General features: G+C 38.3%; 1 protein-coding gene across 1 annotated transcript in view; it reads left to right on the top strand.

Moving 5' to 3' along the window:
* Nucleotides 1-315: 315 nt before the first annotated feature.
* Nucleotides 316-27,836, top strand: part of SLC24A2 (solute carrier family 24 member 2) — a 216,844-nt gene continuing 189,323 nt past the window's right edge. Inside the window, exons 1-2 of the mRNA XM_023533734.1 lie at nucleotides 316-468; nucleotides 2,243-3,330. Coding sequence (XP_023389502.1) covers nucleotides 2,398-3,330 — 933 coding nt within the window. The 5' untranslated portion in view covers nucleotides 316-468; nucleotides 2,243-2,397. The remainder of the gene's footprint in view (nucleotides 469-2,242; nucleotides 3,331-27,836) is intronic.

The raw sequence follows: 27,836 nt of genomic DNA, 5'->3' as shown, positions 1-27,836 counted from the left end.
GAGAGGAGGTGCCCAGCATAGATGACACCCTAAATTGGCAGCACCCTCAGTCTTTGGGAATCAGGCGCGTCACCGACCTGTACGATTTCTCCTCTCTGTCCTTGCTCGCCTGCAAATCCTGACCCCGGTCCCCACTGCGGAGAAATCTCCTAAGAGACGACTGCCAGCGTCGCCTCTGCGCCCAAGAGGCGTGGAGCAGAGGGAGCGGGAGCTGAGCGCGCTGTAGCCACGCTCCCGGCGCAGAGTCGAGAGGGAGGGGCCGGGCAGTACCAGAGGCGGCGCGCGGAGGTCGCCGCGGCTCAGTCTCCTCCGGAACCCAGCCCTGGCGGGCGAGAGCAGCGGCGAGCGCGAGCGGGTGCCGGAGTCCGGGCCTCGGAGCGGGGAGGCGGAGGGCCAGAGAAGGCTGTGGACCGAAGCGCGTACCGCGCTCGGACCCCCGCCGTGTCCGTGTCCTCCAGACAGATTCCAGTAAGTACTGGCAGCCGAGTCTCTGCTAGCCGCCAGGCTTGGTGGCTGCACTGGTCGTTGTCTCCAGATCCTGGTTGCGCGCATCCCGCTGCTCCGTCGCAGGCTCACAGGTGGCTCCGTGGTGGACGTGGGTGCCCCAGGCCCCGCAAGGAGTTAGCCAACTCCGTTCCCGGGCGCGGTTTCCGAGCCCCAGCTTCTCCCTCCCCAACTGCCTTTGCTTCCGGCTTTGGGTGGAGGGCGCGCAGAGGGGCGCTCCCCTTTCCACCCCACCCACAAAGGATTCAGGGAGATGCGGGCCAGGCGCCTCCCCAAGCTACATCCCAGATCCTGGCTCACTAATGGGATGTCTGTCCTTTAGTTTTATTTTCCTATTAACCCACCAGGGAAAGTTTGGGACCGTACAAAGCAAAGTTGGGGCGCGGCTGGGGGTACACTTCTCCAGCGGAGGCCGCGCTCACAGAGCGGAGTGATGGGTTTATAGGTCGAGCCCGGCTCGGGCTGGAGCTGTTAGTGCACCCTGGGAGTTGAGTTCGTTTCTGCCGATTGCCCCGGCCCAGCACTGTGAAAATCTCCGGAGAGCTGTGAGTCGCTTAATCGTTTGTGCTCAGTGTAGACAAATGCCAGCCATCCTGGAATCTCTTTGACGGGTTCAGTTTATCTCAGGAGTCAGCAGCATCTCAACCTGCTTTGACTTATGCTCTTGCTCTGCAAACCCGAGCTCCAGGTAATCTCAGTGTTTAACTGGCGTGTATTTAATTAGCTTATTTTACACCTGAGGTGATCTCAGCGAATGTCTCTAAAATGAAATCATTAATATAGGAAAAAAAGTGTTTTTAAAGAAAGTTATAAAGAGGATTCTTCAGAATATTAGCTGTGGTGTCTATGTATTTTACTTATCTCCTCTGTGGGATAGAGAATGAAAACTGCTTGGCCATCTAACCTACTATAAGAGTAAGTGTTGGGGCTATTTGGGGCAGAGTTGGTGGACAGAGGTATTGCTGCAATTTGCATATTGTTTATGAAGTATGCATTTGGTCTCTTGAAATAGCCTATTTGTTCGGAGTTGTTTGATTTACTAAATTGTCTACTTTAAATGACTAAAAATTGTTTTGTAAAAGTGAGCTTTAGCTGAAAACAATATTTAGATGTTCAGGGAAGACAATTTGTTAATGTCACTACAACATTCTTTTGTAAACTTAAATTTTTCAAAGGCTACTGTATAGGAGAAGCTTTGCATGAAAAATAAGATCCTGAGATCTTTAAGTGTTCAGAAAGAGTGCTACCTCCTCCAACATTCAACCCTTTCCAAATGAAGATTAAATCAGAAAAGTGTGCCTGCATCTGGAATTACCTAATTGGACTAAAAGAAAACATAGTGAATAATTGTTGGTTGTCAAGTACTTCTAAAAGAAGTGGCATCTTTTTAACATTGGGAGATTGTCTGTTACATGATTTAAGGTGGGATAAACTGATAGACTTTCATCTATAAAATTTTAATCTTTATACACATCTAACCTAATATTGGATTTACCAAAATGTTTGTGTTTGTACGTCAATTATTGTAAATGCCTACGATGTGCCACATTCCACTCTTAGAACTTCATGTGTTTTAACTCATCCTCAAAGCACTCCTTGGTATAAATGCAGAGGAGTTAAGTAATGTACCCAAAGTCACACAGCTACAGGATAGGACTTAATCATAGCTAAAAAGTTCTTTTTGTGAAAAAGACATATGACTTTATGATTTACTAATCCTTGTTTTTTTTTTTTTAAGCATAAATGTTGAAAATATTTCCTGTGAAGTATAAGAATCTCTGATTGTGGAAGTGCCTCACAAGCACCATTAACCATCAAGTGAGGCAAAGTATGAAAGAACCATCTGGTTGAGTTTACAATTAGAAGACTACCACATCCACCAGAAGACCCAGGATGGATCTGCACCAAAGCAGCACCATCACTTTCCTTGAGAAATGGTGTTCAGATAAGTCACCATCTGGCTGCAGAAGACATTATAATGTCAGGAAAAAACTGAAGTTAATTAGAATCTTAGGCCTTTTCATGGGCCTGGTAGCCATTAGCACTGTCCCATTTTCAATCAGTGCCTTTTCTGAGACAGAGACATTGAGCGCAGGAGAGGCCAGTGGTGCAAGTGGCCCTAGGGTAGCACATGGTTACCTTCAGAGAACTCTCTTAGATTTAAATGACAAGGTTTGGGATTATACTCCACAGCCACCTCTTCCTCAGGAAGGCAAATCTGAGAATAGTACAGATCATCGTGCCCAGGGAGACTATCCAAAAGACATCTTTTCCCTGGAGGATCGAAGAAAAGGCGCCATCATTCTCCATGTCATTGGAATGATCTACATGTTCATAGCCTTAGCCATTGTCTGTGATGAGTTCTTTGTTCCTTCTTTGACTGTCATCACTGAAAAACTGGGTATTTCTGATGATGTGGCTGGAGCCACCTTTATGGCTGCCGGGGGCTCGGCCCCAGAACTTTTCACATCTCTCATAGGGGTATTTATTGCTCACAGCAACGTTGGCATAGGCACTATTGTGGGCTCAGCAGTGTTCAATATCCTTTTTGTTATTGGCATGTGTGCTCTGTTTTCTAGAGAAATCTTGAACCTGACATGGTGGCCTCTCTTTCGGGATGTGTCCTTCTACATTGTTGACTTGATCATGCTGATTATATTTTTCCTGGATAATGTCATCATGTGGTGGGAAAGCTTGCTTCTCTTAACAGCTTATTTTGCCTATGTGGTATTCATGAAATTCAACGTCCAAGTAGAAAGATGGGTGAAGCAAATGATAAATCGCAATAAAGTCGTCAAGGTGACAGCACCAGAAGCCCAAGCAAAGGTTGGTGGTGATAGTTGTTTATTTAATGTTCTTCTTGACCATAGTTCTAAATTATTGTGTTTTTGAGATATGCTGTTTTTTAATGTGATGGTCGTTGGGGTTGTAGTGAATAGTAGGTTGCTTTCTTCTGTAGTTCTCTTATAGCCAGGCTAACATGACAGTAGAAAAAATAATATGGGAATATTCTTGTGAATGTCTACTATGTTCTCAAGCTATTTGCTTCAGACTAAAATGTTAATAAATATAGGTTACATAAGCATCCCAGAGCAGACTCAGCAAACAAAATAATTTGTCTCTTATTTTCTGAAAGTAGGCATGATGATTTTGTGAGCAATTTAATTTTCATGGGAAAGTGTGTGCCTAGAAGGCTGTTTTTTTCTTTTTAAACGGGTACATGACAATTATAATGAACTGTTTCTTTAAAGATATTTAGGGAAGAAAGTTTGTGTGTGTCATCAAGCTATACCTTTAAGTCAGCAACCTAAGGCCTAGCAGGACAGGTCATTAGAATGGGTCATGGCTATTCTTCTTGATCCATTCAGTAATGCTCCAGAGCACTCAGCCAGGAACTGATTGGGATCCAGCGAAGAGAGTCACTGGCAAGCTTTTCTTCCTGCTTCTGTAGCTCGATGGCTCATTTTGCATGCTGTGATAAACCTGACTCAAAATATTTTTACAGTAGCACTTGAGGGAATTTTAATGACACACTGGCCATCCTACTACTTAGATGGTGGTGAGCAAATTGGTAAAGAGCTTAGAAGAAATTGATCTGCAAAGATGTAAATTATTTTTTTAAATATTGGATAAGCAACATCAATAAAATTTTATCTTTAGTATAGTGATGCAGTTCTGATTTATATCCTAACATTGAAATGTTATCTCTGCATGTGATTTTAAACAGAAAACCAAAATACATATGCAAACTTCATAGTAGCATCTGGGAAAATTCTCATGTATGCAAAAACAGATGTTGAATGAAAGGTGAGTTATTTTGTCCAGAATAAAAAGAAAAAAATTATATTAGTATAATTCCTTTATGGTCAAGTTTGATGGCCATCCATTATTTTATAGTAGCCATGAAATGGAAGCAAAGTGCAAAAACAAAAACAAAAAACCCCACCAGCAGTATTTCTATTTAGGACATGCAGAAAAGAACTGCTTTATATTGTATTTTTCTAACGTTTCACTCAGCACATGGTTGTTAGAAATTGTAGTACAAAAAAAAAAAAATCACTTAGTAATATATATGCAAATAGGTATTCAGATGTGATAGCTGACCATATATTCTTGAAGTTATGACAGGGTCATCACTGAAGCCCCTCTCCCTGCTCTAATTTTATAGTTAAAAGGATGACTCTTCAAGCTCTCTCCTCAAGCCTGACTGCTAGTTTGAGTGGTTTGCATTAAAAGTCTATGTGTTTATTCCAATTAGAGTGCTGAACAATTGCCAATGGAAAGGCATATTTTTAGAGGCAAGGAAATGATTTGGTGTCTTACAAATATCCTGGGCATATCAAGGGTAAAAATTCTTTTCGAGAACTCAACACTTTTCTTTTGTTACACCATAGCGGAACTTTATTAACTTAGACACAGAGTCAGCTAAAGGTTATATTGGCAACATTTATGAAAAAGGAATTCTCAGAGCAATCCAATGATGTATTTAAGATTGCAGGGGGAGTTTGTATTCTGATTTAGGGCGGGGGGCGCAGGGAGCTGCTTTCATGAATTTGGGAATAACTTTTTAAATACAATTTATAGACAGTATTTAATCAATCATAAGCCATTCATTAAAGTAGCTCTAGCAGGATTTTTACATACTATATTAGGTGATTGTTATGTCATTTTATGATAAATTAAAAGTCAGCAACTTAGGCTGACATTCCTTAATAGTTGTTATTTAAATCCATAATTTTGTGCTATATTTAATACTGTACATGTTTTAATTTGGAAATTCTAGATTTACTTAATTAAAAAAGGAAGATTATATTCATGACTATTTCTCTTATTTCTGATTTTTCCCTAAAATGTATTTATTATATTATTTTCCTTTTAGCATCAAATAGGTTTCATTTATCCCTTTTAATTATTATTATTTTTTGGTATTCAATAACTAGATTGAACTATAAGTATTATGGGAATAGAATTTTTAATATAGCTATGTCTTGTTTGGTTTTCCTCAAAAATACTAGAACACAGTTATACATTTTTAGGCGGAAAAGTGCATAATGATGTGTGATTTCCTTCAGGAAATTTCACCTTGTCAATTGTACTTTTGAATTATTGCTGAAAAAAAATTCCAGCAATTAGTCTTTATCATATGCCTAATTTCAGAATCTTATGGAAGTTTTGCTCCCCAAGCACTGAACATAAGGTGTCCCAAAGAGAGATGAGTCCTGGAGTGCAGCCATCTAATTCTCTGATTTGAAAAGTTGATTTCTGGCTGTGTACCCCACCTTTCTTATAGAAGTCGATGCTTCTGACATCTTCAGAACACTCAGAAAAAAAGACCCTAAGCCAAAACACAGCCCTCAGCAAAGTCTTCATAGAGAGGAATGTGCTACCATAAATTTAGGAAGCACTAAGCATGTTTTCTTAGTGGCTTAATGCAAAGCCATCTCATTGTCTTATTTGCACAATTATGGGGCATGGGAGTTTGGGAAAGTGGAGGGAAAATATTGTAGATATTCTACAAATCATTGGAGGTTCTTGTGAAAAATATCATCAACTCTGCTGGACTCTATGCAGTAAAATGTCTTTGAAACTACTTGCTTCATAGACAAGTTGAAAATCTTAATTTGGTTCTATTATCGATGATGTTTGTCATAGGACAACTGCGAAGCATGTAAAAATGTGAACTGGCATTTTTTTACCTTTAGTTAAAGTAATAGTTTCTCATCTCATTTAATTGCTCCATCTCGTGTGCATTTTTTATTTGTTATTATTATTTTTTAGTAGTTGTATTATCTTTTAAAAAAAGTCGTGTAATGTCATGACACGGTAAATGTCCAGGGGTTTGACTCAGTGAGAAAGGTATTATCGCCATGTGTATAATAAGCCTTATGACCTCAGAGAAGTCACATAAACTCTCTGAGCCTGTTTCCTAATGAAAATAGTAGTATCTACTTCATAAAGATTGGAAAATTATTTAAAAAGTGAATGTTAAACAGCTAACATAGTCCTTGGCAAATGTGGGTTGTTTAATAAATGTTAGTCTTTTTTTTTTTTTCTGTTCTTAAATGAAAAGAGAGTAAGAATAAATTTGAGAGTTTCAAAACATTTCTTGAAGATTGGAATTTACCTTAGCAAATCATTGAGTAAAGCAGGCCATTTTCTCCCTTAGAGGCATATAATATTTGCCATATTATAATATTTATAAGCCCTAGTTCACATACAGTGAATATATGGAGGCCAGATATTATCGTAAACTCCAAGGAAACCTCCAAATGCCTTTGTTGTTCTAAAATTTTACTGTGTAGAATTTTGCTTGAAATAAGTAGGCCATTAACTGAGGTTTAGAAAGATCTATGCTAAGCAGAGATTTTTGTTTTTTAAAGTATTTTTATTTATAAACGATTAGGATTCTCATCTAAAAACATCACCATAGCTTGTTAGGAATAAATTTGTATCCTGCAGGATGTGAAGCAGTGGAGTTTCAGGGCATCCGCACATTTTGCTATGCGCCCGGCGGACTGCTGAGGTCTGTTGATCTCTTATGGTGCTAGGCTGTCATTGGCCTAGAAAGCAGCTGTCCATGGTATTTAACTTCTTCTTAGACTTGGCACTGTAATCTGACAGCAAGTCAGCCCAGTTCTAATGAAGGGAAAGGTCTAAATAAAGATGCTTAAAGCTGAATAGTTGAAGAAGAGCAGGCTACTTAGTGATTCAGGTATGCCTTGCTTTATTTAGTTTGTGTGTTCCTGAAAAGTTGTTTGTGAACAGAATTTTTTTCAATTCCAGTTGTTATTAATGTTCATGAGAAAATCAGAATTGAAATAATATTATAAACATTCTTATATGGTGAAGTATTTCTTATAAGGTACTAAACTACAAATAATTTTATTAACACTAATCTATAGTCCCAAGTATGCTTAAGTCACAGAATATAAAACTGAATTTTTGTTCCCCCTCCAAATCTAGAAAATAAATTAGTAAAATAATTGTACAAACTTCAAAGAAGGTACAGTAAGATCCTCCTTGTAATAAATAAAAGGATAATATTATTTAATAGGCTTGGAAATTCTCTATCCTTCTCAAAAGAAAAATTTAGGCATTAAAATTCTTAACACACTAGGTACCTGTGAATGTAGTGTGTTTATTTATTTAGGGATACAACATGGCACTATTTTTCTTGTTTTGTTTCCCTCCACTTATATTAAAAGCAAACCCGTCAGTTACTTATTGCATGTGATTCAGAGAGTGAACAAGGTGTTTTGAGGGAGCCAGAAAGCCCACTGGATTTTAATATACAGAGTTCAGATTCCCTTGGCTGTTCCCTTGTTACTCTGGTTTCTCTAGCAAGAGATGACCTAAATGATGTGAATCTTTCTGGCAATGTTGAGAGGAGGAGTTACCCCTACATACCTTCCTTCCTCCTCTTCTCCTTCTCTCCTCTGTCCCTTTTTCCCCCTCCCTCCCTTTTTATAATGGTAAAACCAGATAATTTATATTTTAACTTTAACAAGAAATCGGATTGTTATGTTAAGCTGCTCTCTGGCCATTGAGGAGATAAGTAATCTACAGTGTGAATTTGACTGGATTAGTTTTTCCATACTTTGACCTTCAACCTTTTTTTGTTTTAGGAAAGTCTCTGGTAAACAGAATACAGTGGCATTTTCTTTAATTCGGTTTGACAATCATTATTTTTAACTGGAAAGTTTAGTTTATTTACATTGATTGTGATTACTGTTACATTTGGATTCTTTTCTATCATGTTATTTTATACTTTCTTCTGATCTTTCTGTTTCTTTTTATAATTTTTCCTTGCCTTTTTTTTGGATTGAGTTTTTACTAAATCTGTTATTGCCATTATTAGCTTGGAATTTATATACCCAATTTCTTTACTTTTAGTGTTTACCCTAAAAATTTTATGTGTATATTTAACTCAACACAGTATAAAGTTAATATCTTTACACTCCTGCTAAACAACCCAAGACCTTAGGACATTTTAATTCAATCACCTCTCCCCAATTATATAAGATTTGAAGTCCATGATTTAAGTTCTACCTTCATATTTTGTAGCAGCTTTATTGAGGTATAATCTTTACTTTTTTAATCCTACAAACTAGATATTGTCATTATGCCATCAATTTTTTTGATTTACTCACATTTTTAATCACTTTTTTCCTCCTCATTCCTTTTCTAATATCAGACTTGTTTTACTAGGATTTTTTTCCTTTGCCAATTTACATTCTTTATAAGTTCCTTTAGCAAGAATCTGTTAATGGTAAATGCTCCTGATTTTTATTTGCTTAGAGATGTGTTTTACTTTTGTTCTTGGAAGATAGTTTTGGTGGGTAAAAAATTACTTCTTATCCCATTTTAAAAATAATACCTTACTGTCTCTGACTTCCATTTTTGCACTTGAAAAGACCACTATCAGTGTAAATATTGCTTCTTTGTAAGAAATCTGCCTTTTTTCTTTGACTGCTTTTAAAGTTTTTTCTTTGTTTTTCCTTATGCTAGGTCAGGTGTGGTTTTCTCACTTATTTATCCGCTATTTGCGATTTATTAGGCTTTCTGAATTTGGGCATTAGTGCTTCCCACCAATTTTGCCTCTACCTCACTCTTCCTATAATCTTCTAGAATTCTGATTAGATATATGTTGTACAATCTCAACCTATTCTTCATGTCTTTTAACTACTCTTCTTTTTTTTTAATCTGTGTTCCTCATTGTGGTCATTTCTTTATAACTGCCTTCTAGTTTCTAATTTTCTCTTCAATTTTTATCTAATCTTCTAAAGCTGATTGTTTAGTTTCTAATTTTAATTATATTTTTCATTTCTAAAAGTTTTTGTAGCTCTTTTTCACATCTTTCTGGTTGATTTTTATTATTTCTTATTCCTTCATCATTTAATGTCTTTTATTTCTCTAAACATGTTAAATATATTTATATTTTATATTTGGTATTTCTAATGTCAGTATCTAGTTGTAGGTCTAGTTTTGTTGTTTTATTGATACTCAAATGTGTAAGGCTGCTTCCTTATTTAGTTATTTTTTTAAAACTTTAATCTCATATTCCTTGGAACTTTACCTGTGGGAAGTCATTGAAGCCTGGGTTTTAAGTGTATTCTTCCAGAGAGGACTTTGTTTTTCCTTCATCAAGTGCCTGGGAGCACAACAAACCTGGGACCATTCTAACCTAAATGGTTGACTTTTTTCCACCCAGGTAGGGTGAATTCAGACTCTAAACCCCTATATAAATGAGTCTGTGGTTGGAAATTCTTAAGGAAGACTTTTTTCTTTTCTTTTATTATTTATTTGTTTATTCGTTTGTTTGTTTAATTTTTGCAGTGCCACTCAAAAACAAGAACAAACTAGGCATATCTTTTTCTTCCTTATTCATCCTCTAAGACTGTCAACCCTTTAGGATTTTCAGCTTATTGGGAAGGGAGGTCTTGGAACTATCTCCTTTGTATCAGGCCTTATGTTTGTGGCTTCTAAAACCCTAGTCTCCAGGCAACTGAAAAATGGCAGGTACCCTGAAGGCAAAGCAGTATTGTGCTTACTTGGTGTTCTGGGTTCTCAGAAATTTCTATTTTTAAAATATATTTTAAAATATAATAATATCCAACATGTTCAGGTATAATATATTGAGAAAGGTTTCCCTGAATGTTTAATCCCTTCATATTACCAAAATATGTTTCAGACTATAGATTTATGAAAGGTAATGCATATAATAAGGGAAAATGATTTGGAATTTTAATTGTGTACTTTCAGAATGTTTAATACAACCTGACCATCATAAAAAAGCTCCTCATTAACAAAAAATCCTACCAACAGAAAATTTTGAGTCAAAATAAATCTAAGAGGAAATTCTAACAGAAAGTGTTATGGAACCAGTTTAAATTTGCTTTTTAAATAATATTTTTATCAGATACTGAAAGTAATCTATTCATTGTACAAGATTATAAAAACACATCGAAACATAAAAAAGAACATTTAAAATAGCCTGTAATAGTTCCATTGTGCCATCTAAAAATAACTATGCACATTTTTGCTTGTATTCTTCCAGACTTCTTCTTCTTCTCCTCCTCCTCCTGCTCTTCCTCCTCTTTCTCTTCTCCCACCCCCCCTTGCTTGCTCACTAGTGCACACACACACATATTTGTACATACATACATATATGCATATTCACATATATACCTATATATCTAAATAAATTGGAATGATATTGGATATACACAAATTTAAACTTATATTGAGTGTATATACCATTTGAATCTTTTTTTTTTTAATTGGCTGCTTATGAACATTTACTCGTCATTAAACGTTCTTCTAAAATGTTATTCATTGTTTAGCATTATCATAGAATAGAGTCATTTTTATATTATAAATTACTGCAATATATCACTACTATAAAAATGTTACAACAAATAGCCTTACATGTAAATTTCTGATTTTGCAGAAGCAGAAATTCTGGATCAGAGTTTATGAGTTTTTTAAATTTTTTGCTACATTATAACATAGTTAGTAGTGTTGACTACTATAATTTTTAATATTTTCCAATTTTATACACAAAACAGCAATTCATTCTTTTACTTTGCATTTCTTTGATTAATTGGAAAGTTGCGTGTTGAAAAATATGTTTTTTGAGAATTAAATTTTTCTTTTATAGATTGCAAATTTCCTATTTCCTTTGTGTCACTTAAAAAAGTTTGCTGTGATGACTCTAAGGTCTCTTACAAATATATGCTGAGGATCACTAACTTAAGTTCTCATCCCTCCCCACATTTCCACATGTAACTAAAGACAGGAGGATTTTGCAGTTTTATTCTGAAGGAAGAGGCCTTGTGACCCAGGAGTTGGGAAATGAGGTTCCAGGGATGGAGATGTGCCCTGACCATGTGACCTTGGAAGATCCTCTACCTACTAGGAAACCTATTTCCTCATCCAGAAAATGGGAGATTTGACCTAGATGACCTGAAAGATTGCTTTCAGCTTGTCATTTCTGTTCTGAGAACCTCTAATACTTACTATGGAGAGTACTCTAACCATGTCCAAGTAATAACCTAATACATTTACTTAAAACAGAAAACCAGATTCTAACCATACTCATATCACCAAACTCTTTTCCTAAACTGGCTTCCATGTAGTATTTTCATGCACATGATTTATCGCTTGGCCAAGCAATAATTTCTGCTTAAGTATGCTGTGAGAGGTAGCTCTTCCAGACAGACAGGAGAACAACTTGCATGGGAGGATGTCATTTAAAATGTACTGCAGGACACTGGGCCTCCTTAGCCTTTGTGGCTTTTGGCAGTGAAAACCCTACTTGGCAGCTGCATATGCATCCCTGGACTGCTGATCTTTCCAGAGTTGAGAAAAGGGAGGCATCTGAACTGGGTATGTGCTTAATACCAGGTCCTTACTACATCTACACTCTGAAATAGGTATCATCTTCACCTGCAGATCAGGAATCTGAGTGTCAGAAAACAATTGCCTAAGATCCAAATTTAATGGTATTAAACTCCATTTGAACTTGGGTCTGTCTGACTCCTAAATGCATGCTAGTTCTCTTAGTGCTTCTCCCTGAACAATTGAGAATAAAGAAAAGGAAACTTTCAAATTAGACTAAGGTTTCATATTAGTCAGTAACTTTCAAATAATTTTTACCATGACCCCCACTAAGAAATATATTTTACATCCCAACCCAGTATAGTACACATGCACATTCATACACATACATACATATATGTACATGTCTACATATACATATAAAAATAATATCTGAGTGTGAGGCACTTCCATAAGCCTTATATTTTCTATTCTATTAAGAATACTCGTTTCAATCTTCTAAAATAGTTTCATGATTCACCAGTGGGTTGTAACCTGAGTTTTTTAAGTATCATATTGAGATTTTTTTTCTCTTCTTAGCACTGCTGCCCTGCAAAGCTGTGCTAGTTTACTGTACCAGAGCATCTGTCCAATCAATGGGATGAATAGGGTGAGAAATCTAGATACCACTCTGCTGGACAAGCCATGTGCTTTGGTGTGGGGTTGTGGCTGCCCAGAGGAAGGGGTGCCTTTTCTTCATTTAACAAAGGAGCCCTTTGGGCTGGAGATGGCCTTGCTTCTTATCCTTGAACTTCTCTTTTTTTATTGACTATTTAGACCAGGGGTCCCCAACCTCTAGGCCACAGGCCTGTGGCCTGTTAGGAACCTGGCCACACAGCAGGAGGTGAGCAGTGGGTGAGCAATGAAGCTTCATCTGTATTTACAGCTTCTCCCCAGCGCTAGCATCATCACCTCAGCTCCATTTCTGATTATTAGGCACTAGATTCTCATAGGAGCACCGGTTCCTGGTGCCAAAAACGTTGGGGACTGCTGATTTAGACTTTAAATGCCATGGATTCATAGAGACCATTTAAGTACACGTAAATCCATGCTAATTTTCATGGTTGGGGCTAATTCAGCCACATAGAGCTCAATCCACATGCTGTCGCAGCTTTCTCCCAGAACGCACACTATGTCTATGTCCAGTTGAGTAACTTTGGCCCTCAGACCAGTGAGATTTGTGCCGCGTTCTCAAGTGCCAGCACCTACCAAGCAGTGCCTTGCACTCTAGCTATGACACAGATTGATTGCAGGGTAAGGAAGATGCAAATTGAAGCATGATGTGTTCCTGAGTCTTGACTCATCCTTGGTTTCCAGCTTGTCGTCAGGTGGAAAAGTAATGTGTATGAAACAGTGAGGTATGAAATCAGAGAGAAGCAGAACCTTGACAAGAAGACCGTAGCTGCATTTCTATTAGATCGGTTTCCTTTCTATGATGGATTGAATTTGTAAACCAAATGATACAGACACAGTTCTTGTGCTAGAAAAGCTGGTGGGTTTGGAAAAGGTCTGAGCACCAGCCATGTTAATGCCATGTTTACAACTTTAAAGGACACGCTTTAATACAGAATCCTGTATTGGCAAGGACCAAGTCTGGAGAGATAGAGTCCCTTTCATCCCACACACTGGCTGTCTAATGCTGGACCAGGCCCTTTGCCCCAAGTGTCCCCTCTTTGAAAATGAAGAGGCTGGTTTATCTCTTGGGTCCCTGCCAGATCTGATAACTCCGTGCTTCTCTGTTAATGAGAAAGAAACAAGTATATACCTATAATTTTGGACAAAAGAAGAGGCGGTCAAGTAATGAAACCCTGAACATGCCACCTTCAGAGTTCTTTTCCAATTAAGAAACCCAATTAAAGGGGACTAGTTTTTTTGGAGGGGTTATATGGGCTTCTTTACCCATCTGTAGGACCTTCTTACAAAGGACCAAGTGAGCTTCTGGTGCTTTATAAGTGACTTTCTCTTTGGCTAATTAATGGACATGAGCTAGGCAAGCAGGTTGCAGGTAGAAATACAAGTTTTACCCTGAGCAACCCTATTCCTCCCACTTAAATCTGTCATCTGTTGCCCTAACCACTCAAGTAGGCTGAGTCAGTTTCATTTTTTCCTGCTATCTGATAGAAATCAAATAGATATTGAGCCACTTCTATTATTTTAGGCCTGTAGTATGCACTGAGCATTGATGCATTCCAAGAACCTGTGACTTAGTTTTCTAAGAGGGTTTATGATGGTTAAGGTTTAACATAATGGAATTATTATTTAAGCCTAGGATAGAGAGTAACCCTCCTAGCTGTGTGATCTTAGGCAGGTTACCTTACCTCTCTGGGCTTACGTTTGCTTTTTTATAAATTAAACAAATAATAGACATTCCCTCAGAGAGAGGCTGTGAACTCTGATGAGATGGCATAGGAAAAGTGCTTAGCAGAATATAGCCCCACCCACCCACCTAAAGATACTACCTCTGGCCTCTGGTCCACTAGGTCTCTTCTTCCCTGTGCTACTAGCATGCTCTCCCTGAGTCCTGTGTCTCCCCCAGTGTGTTCTCCTTCTGCCACACTTCCTGGGCCCTCTTCTCTATGCCTCCCATGCAGGCTTATGAAGGTGCAGTTCCCCCACTAATCTCTAGCTAACAGTCAAATCCTCAGTGTTCTGACTTGAACCTGCTCTCCTGCTGTTCTTGCACAGGATTAAGAGAGAAGCAGTTTTTCTCTCCGTGAAACTGAACCTCACTCAACCATGAAATTCTCTTGAGCCTTCCTGTCTCTGCCCCATAATTGTACCTACTCTTTTCTTACATACATCATCAATATTTAATCTTAGCTTGTCACACTTCCATTCAATCGTGGCTATACCTTATGTTGGTTTGCCAGCATGTGTTTTCCGCCTTGGATTGAATCGTTCCCCTTGACTCAGGGACTAACCAATTCCATTTGCAGTGTTTGGTCCCTGGCTCATGGGTAAAAGGACAAAGGACCTTCAAGACGTTGATAATAGCGGTGATGAATGGTTTATGTATTAAAGTGGCAAACAAAAAATTTGATTTAAGAAATAGGAGTCATTAGAAATTCCCTAATTTCCTCAGGATGCAAGTGTGGGTGTTAGGGTAGGTAAGGGCTCTCAATTCTAAAAATCAGACCAGTCTAGCTGTGGCTTCCAAATAGTTCTCCTTGTCTTATAGCATTATATAGTGTTTTTCTACTGATATTTTAATACCAGTCTTTTTGAGATTTAATTCACTTGCCATAGAATTCCCCCTAAGTGTACAATTCAGTGGTTATAGTATATTCACAGAGTTGTAAAATCATCACCACTGTCTAATTTTAGAACATTTTCATCACCCCAGACAGAAACCCTATACTTGTTACTTGCCACTCCCCTTTCCGCTCTCCCCCTAGTCCCCAATAGCTCCTATCTACTTTCTATTGCTATTTTCTGGACATTGTATATAAATAGAATCATATAACATGGCCTTTTCTGGACATTGTATATAAATAGAATCATATAACATGGCCTTTTGTGTCTGACTTCTTTCACTTAGCATGATGTTTTCAAGGTTCATCCATGTTGTAGCCCTTTTATGTCCAAATATTCCATCATATGGATATACTATATTTTGGTTATTCATGCATTAGTTTATGGACATTTGGGTTATTTGTACTTTGGGGCTATTATGATTAATGCTACTATGGACATTTGCTTACAAGTTTTCATGTGGATATATGTTTTTAATTCTCTTGGGTATAAATGAAGAATGGAATTGCTGGTTCATATGCTTACTCTATATTTAATATTTTTTAGAAACTGCTAAACTGTTTCCCAAAATGGCTGAACCATTTTACATCCCTATCAGCAGCATATGAGGGTTCTATTTTCTCTACATCTTTGCCAACATTTGTTATGATATGCCTTTTTTATTATACCCATCATAGTGGATGTAAAGTAGTATCTCATCGTGATTTTGATTCACATATCCTTGAAGATGATGATATAGAACATCTTTTTCAGGAGCTTATTGGCCATTGGTATATCTTTAAAGAAATGTCTATTCAGATTCTTTACCCATTTTAAAATTGGGTTATGTGCCTTACTATTGAGTTTAAGAGTTCTTTGTATATTCTAGATACATGATTTGCACATATTTTCTGTTATTCTATGGGTTTGTTAAGGAATGTGCTCCGCAGATGGGGCAACTCCTGGACTGGCAACCCCTGCATTCCCGAGCTGCTCCATATTGTTCTCTAGGCGTACTTACATCTAGGGTGATTTGGGACCCTTGGATCAACCCTAAAGCTGCCTCTTCCCTTGAGCTGATTTTCAGAAAAACTTGTTCCCTTTGAAGCAAAGGGCTGGAAGAAGATCCAGGGTTTGTTGGGAGTCCAGGACTTACCAAGTTTGGAGACCCAGAGAATGAGAATCTACTTGAACATTGGGCTCAGGATGTTTGTCATCTGGTTGCTGTATCACCCTTCTTTACCTACTCCTGACTCTTCTCTGTATTAAATAAGAGAGTTTCTTGTCATCAGATCCCTTTCCTGTGTCTTACCCAGAAGCCCTGTCAGGAAAGCAGTTGGGCCACAGTCCTTCACTTCCAGATGTGAACTTTGCCCATTTGCTGTCTGGACCTTGGCACTTAGCTTTGTACATCTTGGTTGCAGGCCAGTCCTGCCCCTGAACCCCCTTTCCTTCAATATAGCCTCTCCCACTCCAGGCCCCAAGAACACTTGCATCCATTTTGAGCCAAGCTTCGTGTTTGGAGCCACATACTGTAAATAATAATACCAGTAATGATCTACTTCGTCATTGTCTAGTATGAACAGTAATCACACAAACCTGGTTAATGAGCATACTCTGGGGGTAAAGAGAACTTATCTAAGCAGTCATGCTTTGTACAAAGATGCACAATTTGTTCAGAGCCCTACTGGTTTCCAAGGCGCTCAGGAACCATTCTGTCTCTCATTTCTAGCTCACTTCAGCTGCATGGCAACTGGTAGCATGGTGGAGGCAGTTTTGTGGCCCTGAACAAAAGGCTGATTTATTTAAATAGGTTCAGATGTGCCAGGCTGCTCTTTTGATGCTTACTTTGAAGGGCCATGACAAATCTGCTGTTTTCTTCTGCCTTTTATTTTAAGACCAATTAAGTGGATAACCACAAATAGCTCTGACCTTGAAAGTCTAAAGCGAAGGTGAAATGTGAGAACAGACTTAGGAAACATATGTTTTGGCATGTTAATACTCTGCAAGTCACACACACTTAAGTAAAACAAATAGAACAGGACAAGATAGTGTTGTGCGTTAGGAGGAGGAATTCGAATGCCCTGGAAAATAGCTCCACGTGTTTCACTGGTGGGTAATCATAAACTGTGGAAACATTAATCCAACTCTCTCACTTCACTGTGGCTCTGAAAGACCAGTCCCAAATGAGTGGTTTTGCTAGTGACATTCAGTGCATAATCACTCTGGATCAACATCTCTGCTGCACACCACTACTAAGCAGCCCCAATACATGCTTTTAGTTATTTATTTTTAGCAAAACAGTGCTTAAAGTACCATACCACAATTTCAGTTCCGTTTCTTGCAAATGTGGATCACAGGAAGAACCTTCCGTAGTTGAATAGCTTGTTTTAAAAATATTAACAGCATGGGAATTCTTAAAAGTCTTAAAGTTGAGTTACGGAGGTTTAAAGAGTTTTTTTTAAACCATTTAAAAAAATATTAAGTATTTTGTGATGTGCTATAAGTTGCCCTTTTTAACTTAACCTAACCAGTCCAGAGGAGGAAAATGCTTGTCCAAGAATCTTATCGAGTCTCTGAATCATCATTATTAAGTTTTAGTTTTTATATACCTATTTTAAAACATTCTTATAGTCCTACTAGATCATTAAATGCTCCAATATCTCGTGAGTTATATATGTGTTTATCTGTCCCCAATTTTTTCCATCAAGAAATGGGAACAGATGGCTTTTCCCTCATCTCGTTGGATAGTGTGATAATTAATGAGGTGATAGGAATGGATCACTATCTGAGCCCACGTTCAAATGAAACTGCAGACACAAAGAGTGGCAAATGCTGAATGACAATATTAGGAAATAGAATTAAAATTATTTCAAACACAAAATTATTTCAAACACAATTTATTTGTAGGGTTCAAATAAATTGACTTTATAGAAAGGATTGCTCTAATGTAAATATCTTTAAAAATTATGTAATCATCTTGGGAGATTAATAAAGCAGTTTTCGACAATCTGTATTTGTATATGATTGTAATCCTCTAAACTTACATTTATCTGGAAGCCTTATGTCCAGATGTCCAGAACAGAACCAAGATTCAAAGCCAAGAGGACTTTTGAGAAGCCGAATAGATACCAGAAGATTGATGCTCCAAATTTCAGGCATTTAATACTACAACAACTTTTTGAGACTCTTTATAATAGTCTGTTTACTTTCATCGTATACAAAATTTAAATAAGTTGGGTTGCCTGGTTTCTCAGCCCATAAAGAAATTAGAAGCAGCCAACATAGTCTCAATGGAACGGGGAGATGGGTGGAGTTCTGAGTCAGGGCAGACTTCTCCGTGCACACTGTTAGCCAGGCCTGCAACTGGCCTATTCACTGCCTTTAAGCAGATTTTAAAAGGCTCTCTGTTCTAAGCAAACCAATTAGAAGAAGCACACATACCCAAAGTGTAAACAGCCCTATGAATGCAGGACTTGATAAGCAGAAGACACCTTTGTGCAAAGAGAAAGGTGCCTTCTCTTCTGGGTAGGCAAATAGAGTGCCCACCAGGACTCATGGCTTGGCATGGAACACAGGCTCTACTCATCCCTAAGTCATGCACCTTTGGGTAGTGCAGACATGCAAGGTAGTGCAGACATGCTGTTGCCTTGTAGATCACATCAGTAAGACAGCAGAAGGAGAATGTGAGAATCAGAATAACTATAAAACCACTCAAAAATATACCTGGGATAACTATGGGTTCAAAACGGAGTACTTTACCTTCTCATGGCACCTGTGAGCATCAAAGCAGTAAAGTAATGAATGTTGATGTTACCCACAGAAACATTGAAAGAGTCTGAATCGTATTCAGTGTGCCTTGTGCTAGACCCAGTGGAACTGTTGAGACAAGCTATAGAATGGGGCAGGAGTGACCTACATGTTCACATAACTGGTGCCATGATCCAGGTGGGTGATGGTGGTGGCCTGGCCAGGATGGCAATAATAGAGGCAGTGAGAAATCACCAAATTCTAGACATATGTTAAAAGTAGAGCTAAAAGCATTTGCTGATGCATTAGATGCAGGCTGCAATAAAAAGAAATCAAGGATGATACTAAGATTTTTTGACCTGAGTAACTGCAAGAGTGGAATTGCTCATTGAAATGAGGAAGACTTCAGGAGGAGCAGGTTTCAAGTGGCAGATAGGAGTTCGATTTTGGACTTAAGTTTGAGATCTAAAGGGCTATAAACATCTAAATGGGGATGTTGAGTAGGCAGTTGGAGATGAGTCTGGAATTCAGACTACAGATCACAGGATTTGGAAATCATGAGACTCTAGTTAGTATGTAAAGCCGTGGGACTGAATAAAATCACCCGAGAGCAAGTATAGATAGAGAGGAGGTTGAAAGCCTTAGTCTAGAGGTTTATAGCATTGAAACCTAAGGAAAATAAGGAGGAACCTGCAAAAGAGTCTGAGAAGTGGCAGCTACTGAGGAAATAAACCTGGAGAATGAGGAAGACAGGTGAAGAAAGTATTTAAAGAAAAGAGAGTGATTGTGTCAAGTGGTGACCAAGTAGGATGAGGACAAAGAATTGAACATCAGATTTATCAAGGAGGAGATCATTGGTGACTTGACAAGACCAGTCATGGCATAGTGGGTGGGGTGAAAACCTGGGTTAAGTGGGTTCAGGAAATGGGAGGATGGGAATTAGAGATATATGTAAAGGAACAAACAAGTGGATGCAAGCCAACAGAAAATATAGAATCAAGAGATCTGTACTAAGTGAGGAAAATCATAGCATATTTGTGCGGTAATGGGAATGACACAGCAAAGTTGGAAGATTTGATGATGCAAATAGGGGAGAATTGCTGAAGCAATGTCCTTGAGTAAGTGGGGAATGGAAAGGAGATCTTGGCACAAATGGAAGGGTTGGTTTGGATAAGTGCCACTTAGTAAATGGTGAAACTGGGTAACCACACGGCTGCAGGTAATGGGTGAATTATTGGAGGAACTTCTGGAAGTTCTCTTTTTGTTTTTGTTTTCTCAGTAAAATAGGAAGTAACAGATTTCCAAAATTTGACTGAAAAATGCTTTGATGAGTAGTAAAATCATCTGTCAATCACACCATCATTCAAAGAAACAAAGTTATGTGGCTCAGATTGAATTCCAAAAATCTGTACTGCTCGGGAAGCCAAAAAGCCGAGTAATACACATTAACCCATGTTATTTTAAAAGACTACATTATTTTTTTGACATCAGGATGTAACAGGGCATTTACCTGCAGGTCAGTGAGTCTAAAAGGTGGCTTTCTCACTCCTTTAGGAGCCCCAGTTACACCACTTCATAGTTTATGGTAGAAACATATAAGTCCATGAAATATAAGCTTCAGTAGGGCAGGAGTTTATTTTGTTCACACATGAATCTCTAATTCCTAGAAGAATGCCTGGTAAATAATAAGTGCTCAGTAAACAATTATTAAATGAATAATTGATGCCAAACCAAGGGCAACCAGAGTATTTTTCACTTAAAAGTATAGTTACCGATTATTTTAGTGATCTGTTTCTACATCCTCAATTTTTCATCATTCAGGTGAAAGTATCCGTATGGCTACATCGCTGCTTTTTTTCTTCTAAACACTTTATTCTTCAAAAGTAACTGAAGAATATTGCTTATAGCTCCATTTTTATGGGATTATTTCAGAGGCTCTTAATCCATAAATTCAGTTCTCACTTTGAAAAGCCGACAGAATCTCTGTACAGAATGAAAATCTGCTCCCTGATCTTATCTGGTCCAATCTCATTATTAAATGGTTATGGAGATTATAGAGTTTAATGGGTAAAATGCTGGGCACCATCTGTTGGTGAGTTGGACACCTACACTGAGAAACCAGATATGGTGAGATTTCAAAACGAGGTCCTCTGGTATTGAAGTTATGCCAACTTGCTACCATATGGCAGGCATAGAAAGAATCAGAAGCTAAAGAGAAGCGATATGCTTTGTATCCTAGGTCCAGGTACCTGTTTGTAGTTGTCTTTTGTTTGATCTTTGTAAACATTAGGATCTTGAGGTAAGATCATTGTTCTTTATTTCCCTTTGCTTGGCAAGATGAGTATCTTCACATAAATCAATAAGCTACATACTGATTGCTGTGCAGTCTTGACACAAAATAGCTGTGCAAGCAGTCTATCCCAGCAGCCTCAGAGGAGTATGGGGTCAAGGAGATCCCAAGCTAGTGAGTCAAGGAGAACAGATCATTTTACCTTAGTAGAGCAAGGGGATGTTTTTTAGCTCCAGCTTGTCTGGTTAGCAGGAATTATTGACAGACACTAGTGATTAGCAGGGTTTAAAATAACTTTTTAGAGATATTGAATTGTCATACCTTTAAGGGGAATTGTCTTACTTTTTAAGAACAAACCGAAACTGTCTTTTCCTCAAACTGTTTCTTAACTAGCAAGGGGATATTTCTGTTTTGTACCTTTTTGCTAACCAAGAAAAAAAAAAAAAGCCTTCTAGAATTTTAGGTGACCATTATTTAAAGCAAGAAGAGGAGGAAGAAGAGAAGTTGCGTTAGATTTTTTTTCCATTCTTCTTTGCAACTAAATTTATGAATCAGCAAAATTTTCTAAGTATTTTTTAATGCAGCCATGTATTTTGCTACCATGTTTAGTTTCATCAAAAACTCTCAGGACAATTTACAATAGCCAAGATATGGAAACAACCTAAATGCCCATCAACAGACGATTGAATAAAGAAATTATGGTTCATATATACAATGGAATATTACTCAGCCATTAAAAATAATGAAATCCTACCATTTGCAACAATATGGATGGACCTAGAGGTTATTATGAGAAGCTGAGTGAAATAAGTCAGACAGAGAAAGATAGATACCATATGATTTCACTTATATGTGGTGTCTAAGGAACAAAAAGAACAAACTAATCAAAAACAGACTCACAAATATAGTGAACAATTTGGTGATGGACAGAAGGGAGGGGGTTTGGGAGGCTGGGAGAATGGGATAAAGGGTTAAAGAAGTACAAATTAGTAGTTGATAATTGGGCACAGGGAGCATGGAAGAAGGAATGTAGTTAGCATTAATATGATGGCTAAGTGGAGGGCCAGGGGAGGGAGGGAGCAGTTGGGAGGATTGTTTTATGAACATTATAGATGTTTAACCAATGTACTGTATACTTGAAACTAATTTAAATAAATAAATTTATTTTTAAAAAACTCTCAGGTTTATCAAACATGCAGAGTTGCTACATGTAGGACAGACCCCATGCTTGTCTCTTGGGGTACAGAGATAAATGAGACAGAGCCTTGCCTTCAAGGAATTTATAATCTATCATCATTTGGCCAGTCAGTTGTTTCAGTCTTGAGTTGGCAAATTGAATAGGTTGACTTCAGAATTTCAAGGTTAGCATTTCTGTTTTAAAGAGGCTTTAGTAAAAGCCTGGGCATAGATTTCAAGCTTTATGTTTCTGGTACCATCTGTCACTCCCCTCAAAGTCTTCTAGAAGCATCAGTATTTGCTAGAAGGGCTACAGAAAATGGTCTTTTTCTGAGTGAAGTAAGCAGACTTAAGACCCATTTCAAAGAGCCTAGTCTGAAATGGAGCCGGATAAAATCTGGTTTTCTAGTTCCAGAATATTCTGGAACTCTACTGTAATTTTCAGTGTCTCCCACAGGAGAATTAGATGTCACATAATAACACGATTGCCCAAGCAGAAAACCCCACTGAGCCACGCTGTTCCCAGCCTTCTGACCTGCAGACACTGTGGGATTATAGATGTTGTTTTAAGACTCAAAGTTTGTGGTAATTTGGTAGACATCAATAGAAAACTAATATGCACAACTGTGATAGGAAAATTATATAAAGAGCTGTCCAAAAACATTGGAATATCAATAGCTAAGCTTTGAGCATTTTTGAAGAACCATCATAGAATATTTAATACCATGATTCTCCTCTTCTTTGAGTCCCTTTGAAATTGTTTTCTTTTTCTCTTTATTTATATAGTTTTAAAAACCTGTGGAAGGTTGTACACGTTTGTTTATGGATTCATAATCAAATATTTATTGCTTATCAACTATGTATATGCCTGGCACTCAGTTGGGTATGTGGAGGAAAAATCTGACTAAAGCCTGGTCTTTGCACACCAGGAGCTCCGAGACATGAAAGCAGATTATTTTGTGGTTTGGATGCTCAGGTTTGAAAGTTATAGCTGGTTATACAGGGCGCTGGAAGCAAGTAGCATTTACCTTGGTGAATTTACCCCAGTCAGAAGCCTGGCTCTCAGCCCAGTGGGCTCATAAACCTGATTGGGATGGCCCATTGCAAAGGGATTGTCTCTCAGAGGTGGACTTGAATTGCACAAGCTCATTATTCCTGCTGTCTATTAATATAAATTCAATTAGAGCCTACAAAATTACAATGAGAGCTACATCTCTAAAACCGAATGGAAAGCTCAAATCAACAAATCAGTGACTTATTATCCCCCGGTAGGCAAGTACATGGAAAACAAAATGATAATAATCAGGGTGACAATCTATTAATTTACGATGAGGAATTAAACTGTCAAGTTGACTGGTCTTAGCAGCACACTGGCTCTGTATAGATAACGAAATGGGAAGCCAGATTATGGCATCATGATGGACTTAGAAGTGTTGTTTTGTCTAAATGCTTTATGGACTTTCACCACAGTAAGGATGACCTCACACTTGCTTAGGCAAGGTTCCCTCCACCCTTAGAGCCCTTGGACAGACCTGGCCAGCTCTGTCTCAGTACTTCTTGTTCTTTGCTGTACTTCCACACTTGACCACCTGTTCACACTGCATCTCTGTAACGGAGTACAATATAGACAATTATGTTTCCAATTAATTATAATTGCTTAAGGAATTAATTCCTTCTTTAAGGTTACTACCAAGTCACCTTGATTAGAATTCAGGATATTCCTATACTATTTATTCCCACACTAAAGACAGTCCTCAGATTTGTGTTCGCAGAGGGCTAATCAATACAATATGATAAGTGCTGTAATAGAAGTGTATAGAGGGTCCTATGGGAACTCAGGGCAAAAAGCAACTAACATTTATTGAATTTATACTAGAGAGCCCATCGTATGTGAACTGGAGATTAAGAAACTTGCCCATAATTACATAGTAAGAGGCAGGACCAAGGTTTAAGCCCAGGCCATCTGAGCCCAAGGCTTATGTTCTTAACTGCTGTGTTCAGCTGCCTTCCCTTTAGTCTTTTAGTCCTCTCACCCACTGTGAAGGTTGGAGAGATGTATCAGTCTGAGCTCAGATGCAGAAAATAGAAACCACTCTATTATTTTAAAGAGAGAGAGGTTTTAATGTAGGAACTAGGTGCTTATAAAATCATTGGGGTTGGAGGGCTGGGGAGCAGGCTGGGTCTCCAGGAATGACTTCCAGAACTACACAGTAAGACTGGCCTGCCTGAAGAGATGCTGCTTCTGCCTCAATCTGGAAGGTGAGGAATCAAGAAGCTGCCATAGGAACTGTTGCGTTCTGGAACAGGCGACCAATGTTCTGCCTCTTTGCATTATGATCCTTGTTACTAAACACTACAGGCTAATAATAATGATAATAACAATTAATAATAATAATAATAATAATAATAATATCCTCCCATGACTGCCAAGAGAAAGAGTAGAAGTAGCATAGCCTCTACTTCACTTTCATCTTCTAAATCTAGTTTCAAAGTCTCTGATTGACTAAACCTAAATGACATCCTATACCATAGCTGCAAGGGAGGTCGGAAAATGTCACTGTTAGATTTTCCAACCTGTGCAGTTGAGGAAGGCATGCTGGAAAGAAAGTGGAACAGATGCTGAGCACCAGTCCCTGTGTCAGTGGCAAGGAGTCCCAAGCTCAGAGACTGATGAGGTCACACAATGAGAGAGAGGCTGGCCAGGCTCTACTGAATTTGCCATTCTAAGCTCTATGTTTGTAGTCCTCTCCATCACCTACCATCACCTAATTCAGCCTAGTTGGGAAAAGAGTTTTACAGGGATGGCTTCATGGAGAAACTAGATCTTGAAGGAGGAGTGTGCTGTAGTCCTGGGAAGGCAGTAAGTGGCCAGGACTTGTGGTGGCAGGTGAATCCTTTCTCTTACTCTGTCACTGAGATCATGACCCTTTTTTCAGAATCTCTGAGGAATTAATGAAGTGGCTTACCTTAGTGAAAGATATGTAGTGAGCTTTCTTACCTCCATAATGTGGTTTAAATTGTTAATGTGGAAAAAGGTAGGGTCCAGTTTTTCCCTTATTTAGTTTTTTTAAGTGTATCTTTCTTGCATGCATGTTCAAATACATGATTTAATTAATCATTTAAACATCTTTGCTGCTAGAAAAGATTGCTTGCTTCTCTCAAAAAAGCTATGGATGGTTGTAGGTGGTAGATACTGGCAGGCACTGATTGTTGGAATCAGAAGAGGCTCATGGAGAACATCTCCTGTCCTTTCAGTGACAGAGAGAGATCTGAGGAGACAGATTCACTCTCCCCATGTAATCCACATTCAGATGCCATAGGCTTCCCATCCTGTCTTCAGCTTGTTTTGTTTGTTTGTTTGTTTGTTTTTTCACCATTACGTTTGGTGGGACAGGAGTTTTAAAGTAATATGTCATTCTAAAGAGGTGACTGAGTAGGCAAATACTGTGCTTAGTGAAAAAAAAATGAGAAAATACTAAAGCAAAGAAGTATAAAAAATACTTGAAACATGGAGGTTCAGATATCACTGTTCACAGTAATAGAATTTAATTCATTCTTATCAATGTAAAAAATGTCCAAACCTGTAGAGAATTCTTATGAGTTTATTTGATTGCTTCATTCTTAAGTTGGACATTTACAGATATGGTTCATGTGTATCTTCATCTTTCTTTGCCCAAAGGTTGAGGCTGCTTATTATCCTTTAGATTCAGGCTGAAGTATTGCTGCCTCAGCATGTGCCTTACTTCATTCCTTGCTCACCACCCTATGTGCTATCCCTCACTTAATTGCTTTTATTATTTGTGACCACATGTTCATTTATTAGTTGATTTCCCTCCATCAGGCTAAAAAAAAAAAGTTTATTTGAGCCGAACTGATGACCTATGTCAGGGAGCAAGATCTCAAATGCTCCAGAGAATAACAGTTTTGCAGCTTTTTTTATACATTTGAAATTAAGGAGGGAACCTCAGGAAGATTGGAGAAAGTAAGGCTAGAATTGGATTTCAGGATAGTTAACAAGATTACGTGCACTTTTGAGGGTTAATACCCCTTTTGAGGGTATTAATTTCTAGTATTTCAGAGGTATGTTAACCTAGATGCACAGGAACGATAGATGGGGTAGGCTTAACACCAGTCACTAAAGAAGTTGGAGGCCTGGGACATGACTACTCACCATGACCTGCCCAGAAAGTAACCTTGTGAGGTTACTTTCCATGGAATCCCTTTTTGTTCATCCACATTCCTTAAAAAATAGTTGCGAACACAACATTATAGGAAGACAGTAGTTTAAAAATAAAGATTGGTTTTGTGCCAGTCTGTCTGAAACATTCAATTGTATAGGAAATGGACAAACTATTTGGGGATGTTAATAGTTTAGGGACATTAAATTTTTTCATGTTTTTAGCTTAGAAACTCTTCAGAATAAAATCTTCCTCTGTTTTTAAAAGCTTTATTGTCAACCCAGATAAAATCAAGGGTTTCAAAAATGCTGGGACTTGGGAATCTAAGAAATCAAGTGAGATTCCCTTGGGGTGGGAGGCACCAGTTGAGTTGAGAGACATGGTTAGATGAGAAATGATGGACCTGTATGTTCCTGTCCTCTCTGCCTGCTGAGTCAGGGAGCTGCTGGGGGTCTGGGAATGCCAAAATGGGCCCTTTGTGTCTTCATACAGGCTCTTCTCCATTGAGCCAGAATGTGCAAAGAAAAGGAAATGATGTGATAAAAAGTGAGTCTAGGTCAAATCCTGCTCCTGGCACCTGATGGATCATGATACTCTTCCTTTGAAAGCCATAATTTATGGATCCTGGCATTTTCATTTGTCTTGCATTTGATGTTTGTCCTCATTTGTCTGCTAAACCATCTAGAGACTTTTGAGCATTGTATAGAAGCTTGGAACTTAGACTCTGGTGCCAGATTGCCTTGATTCAAAATCTGGCTTGGCCACTTATTATCTGTATGACCTTGAGGAAGTCACTTAATTTCTCTGCTCTTCAGTTTCCTCATCTATAAAATGGACATGATAATAATACGTACTTCTGAAGTCATGAGGATTAAATGAATAGATTACTTACACACATGCACATACCTTCTGTAAGTGTTAGCTATTATTTTTAATGTGGGTTCTTCATTTCTTTCTCTCCACAACCATATGAGGTTGGTCTTTATTAAGACAATTTTACACATGAAGAAACTAAGGATCTGTGAGTTTAAGGACTTTGCCCAGATTGATAGGGCTCATAAGAGACAGAGCCTGGGTTCAACTACCCAAGATTGAATGACTGCACAGCCTGTGCTAAACAGCACCTTCATTCACCATGCTGACCACTTTGACAGGTTTAACCTTCAAGACAAGCATATTCTTTACACAGCCATAGGGAATCCTTGTCTTTTCTCATTGGGATCTATTGGTAACCCCTCAGTTTCTGGGTCAGACTTGATCTTTCCATCACTTTATGAACTCCCATCGTTGTCCCACATTTAATTCCTGCTAATACTTACATAATAATT

This window comes from Pteropus vampyrus, unplaced genomic scaffold (genome assembly GCF_000151845.1).
Source record: "Pteropus vampyrus isolate Shadow unplaced genomic scaffold, Pvam_2.0 Scaffold109, whole genome shotgun sequence".
NCBI classification, from domain to species: domain Eukaryota; kingdom Metazoa; phylum Chordata; class Mammalia; order Chiroptera; family Pteropodidae; genus Pteropus; species Pteropus vampyrus.
This window is presented reverse-complemented; position numbering and strand designations above follow the sequence as displayed.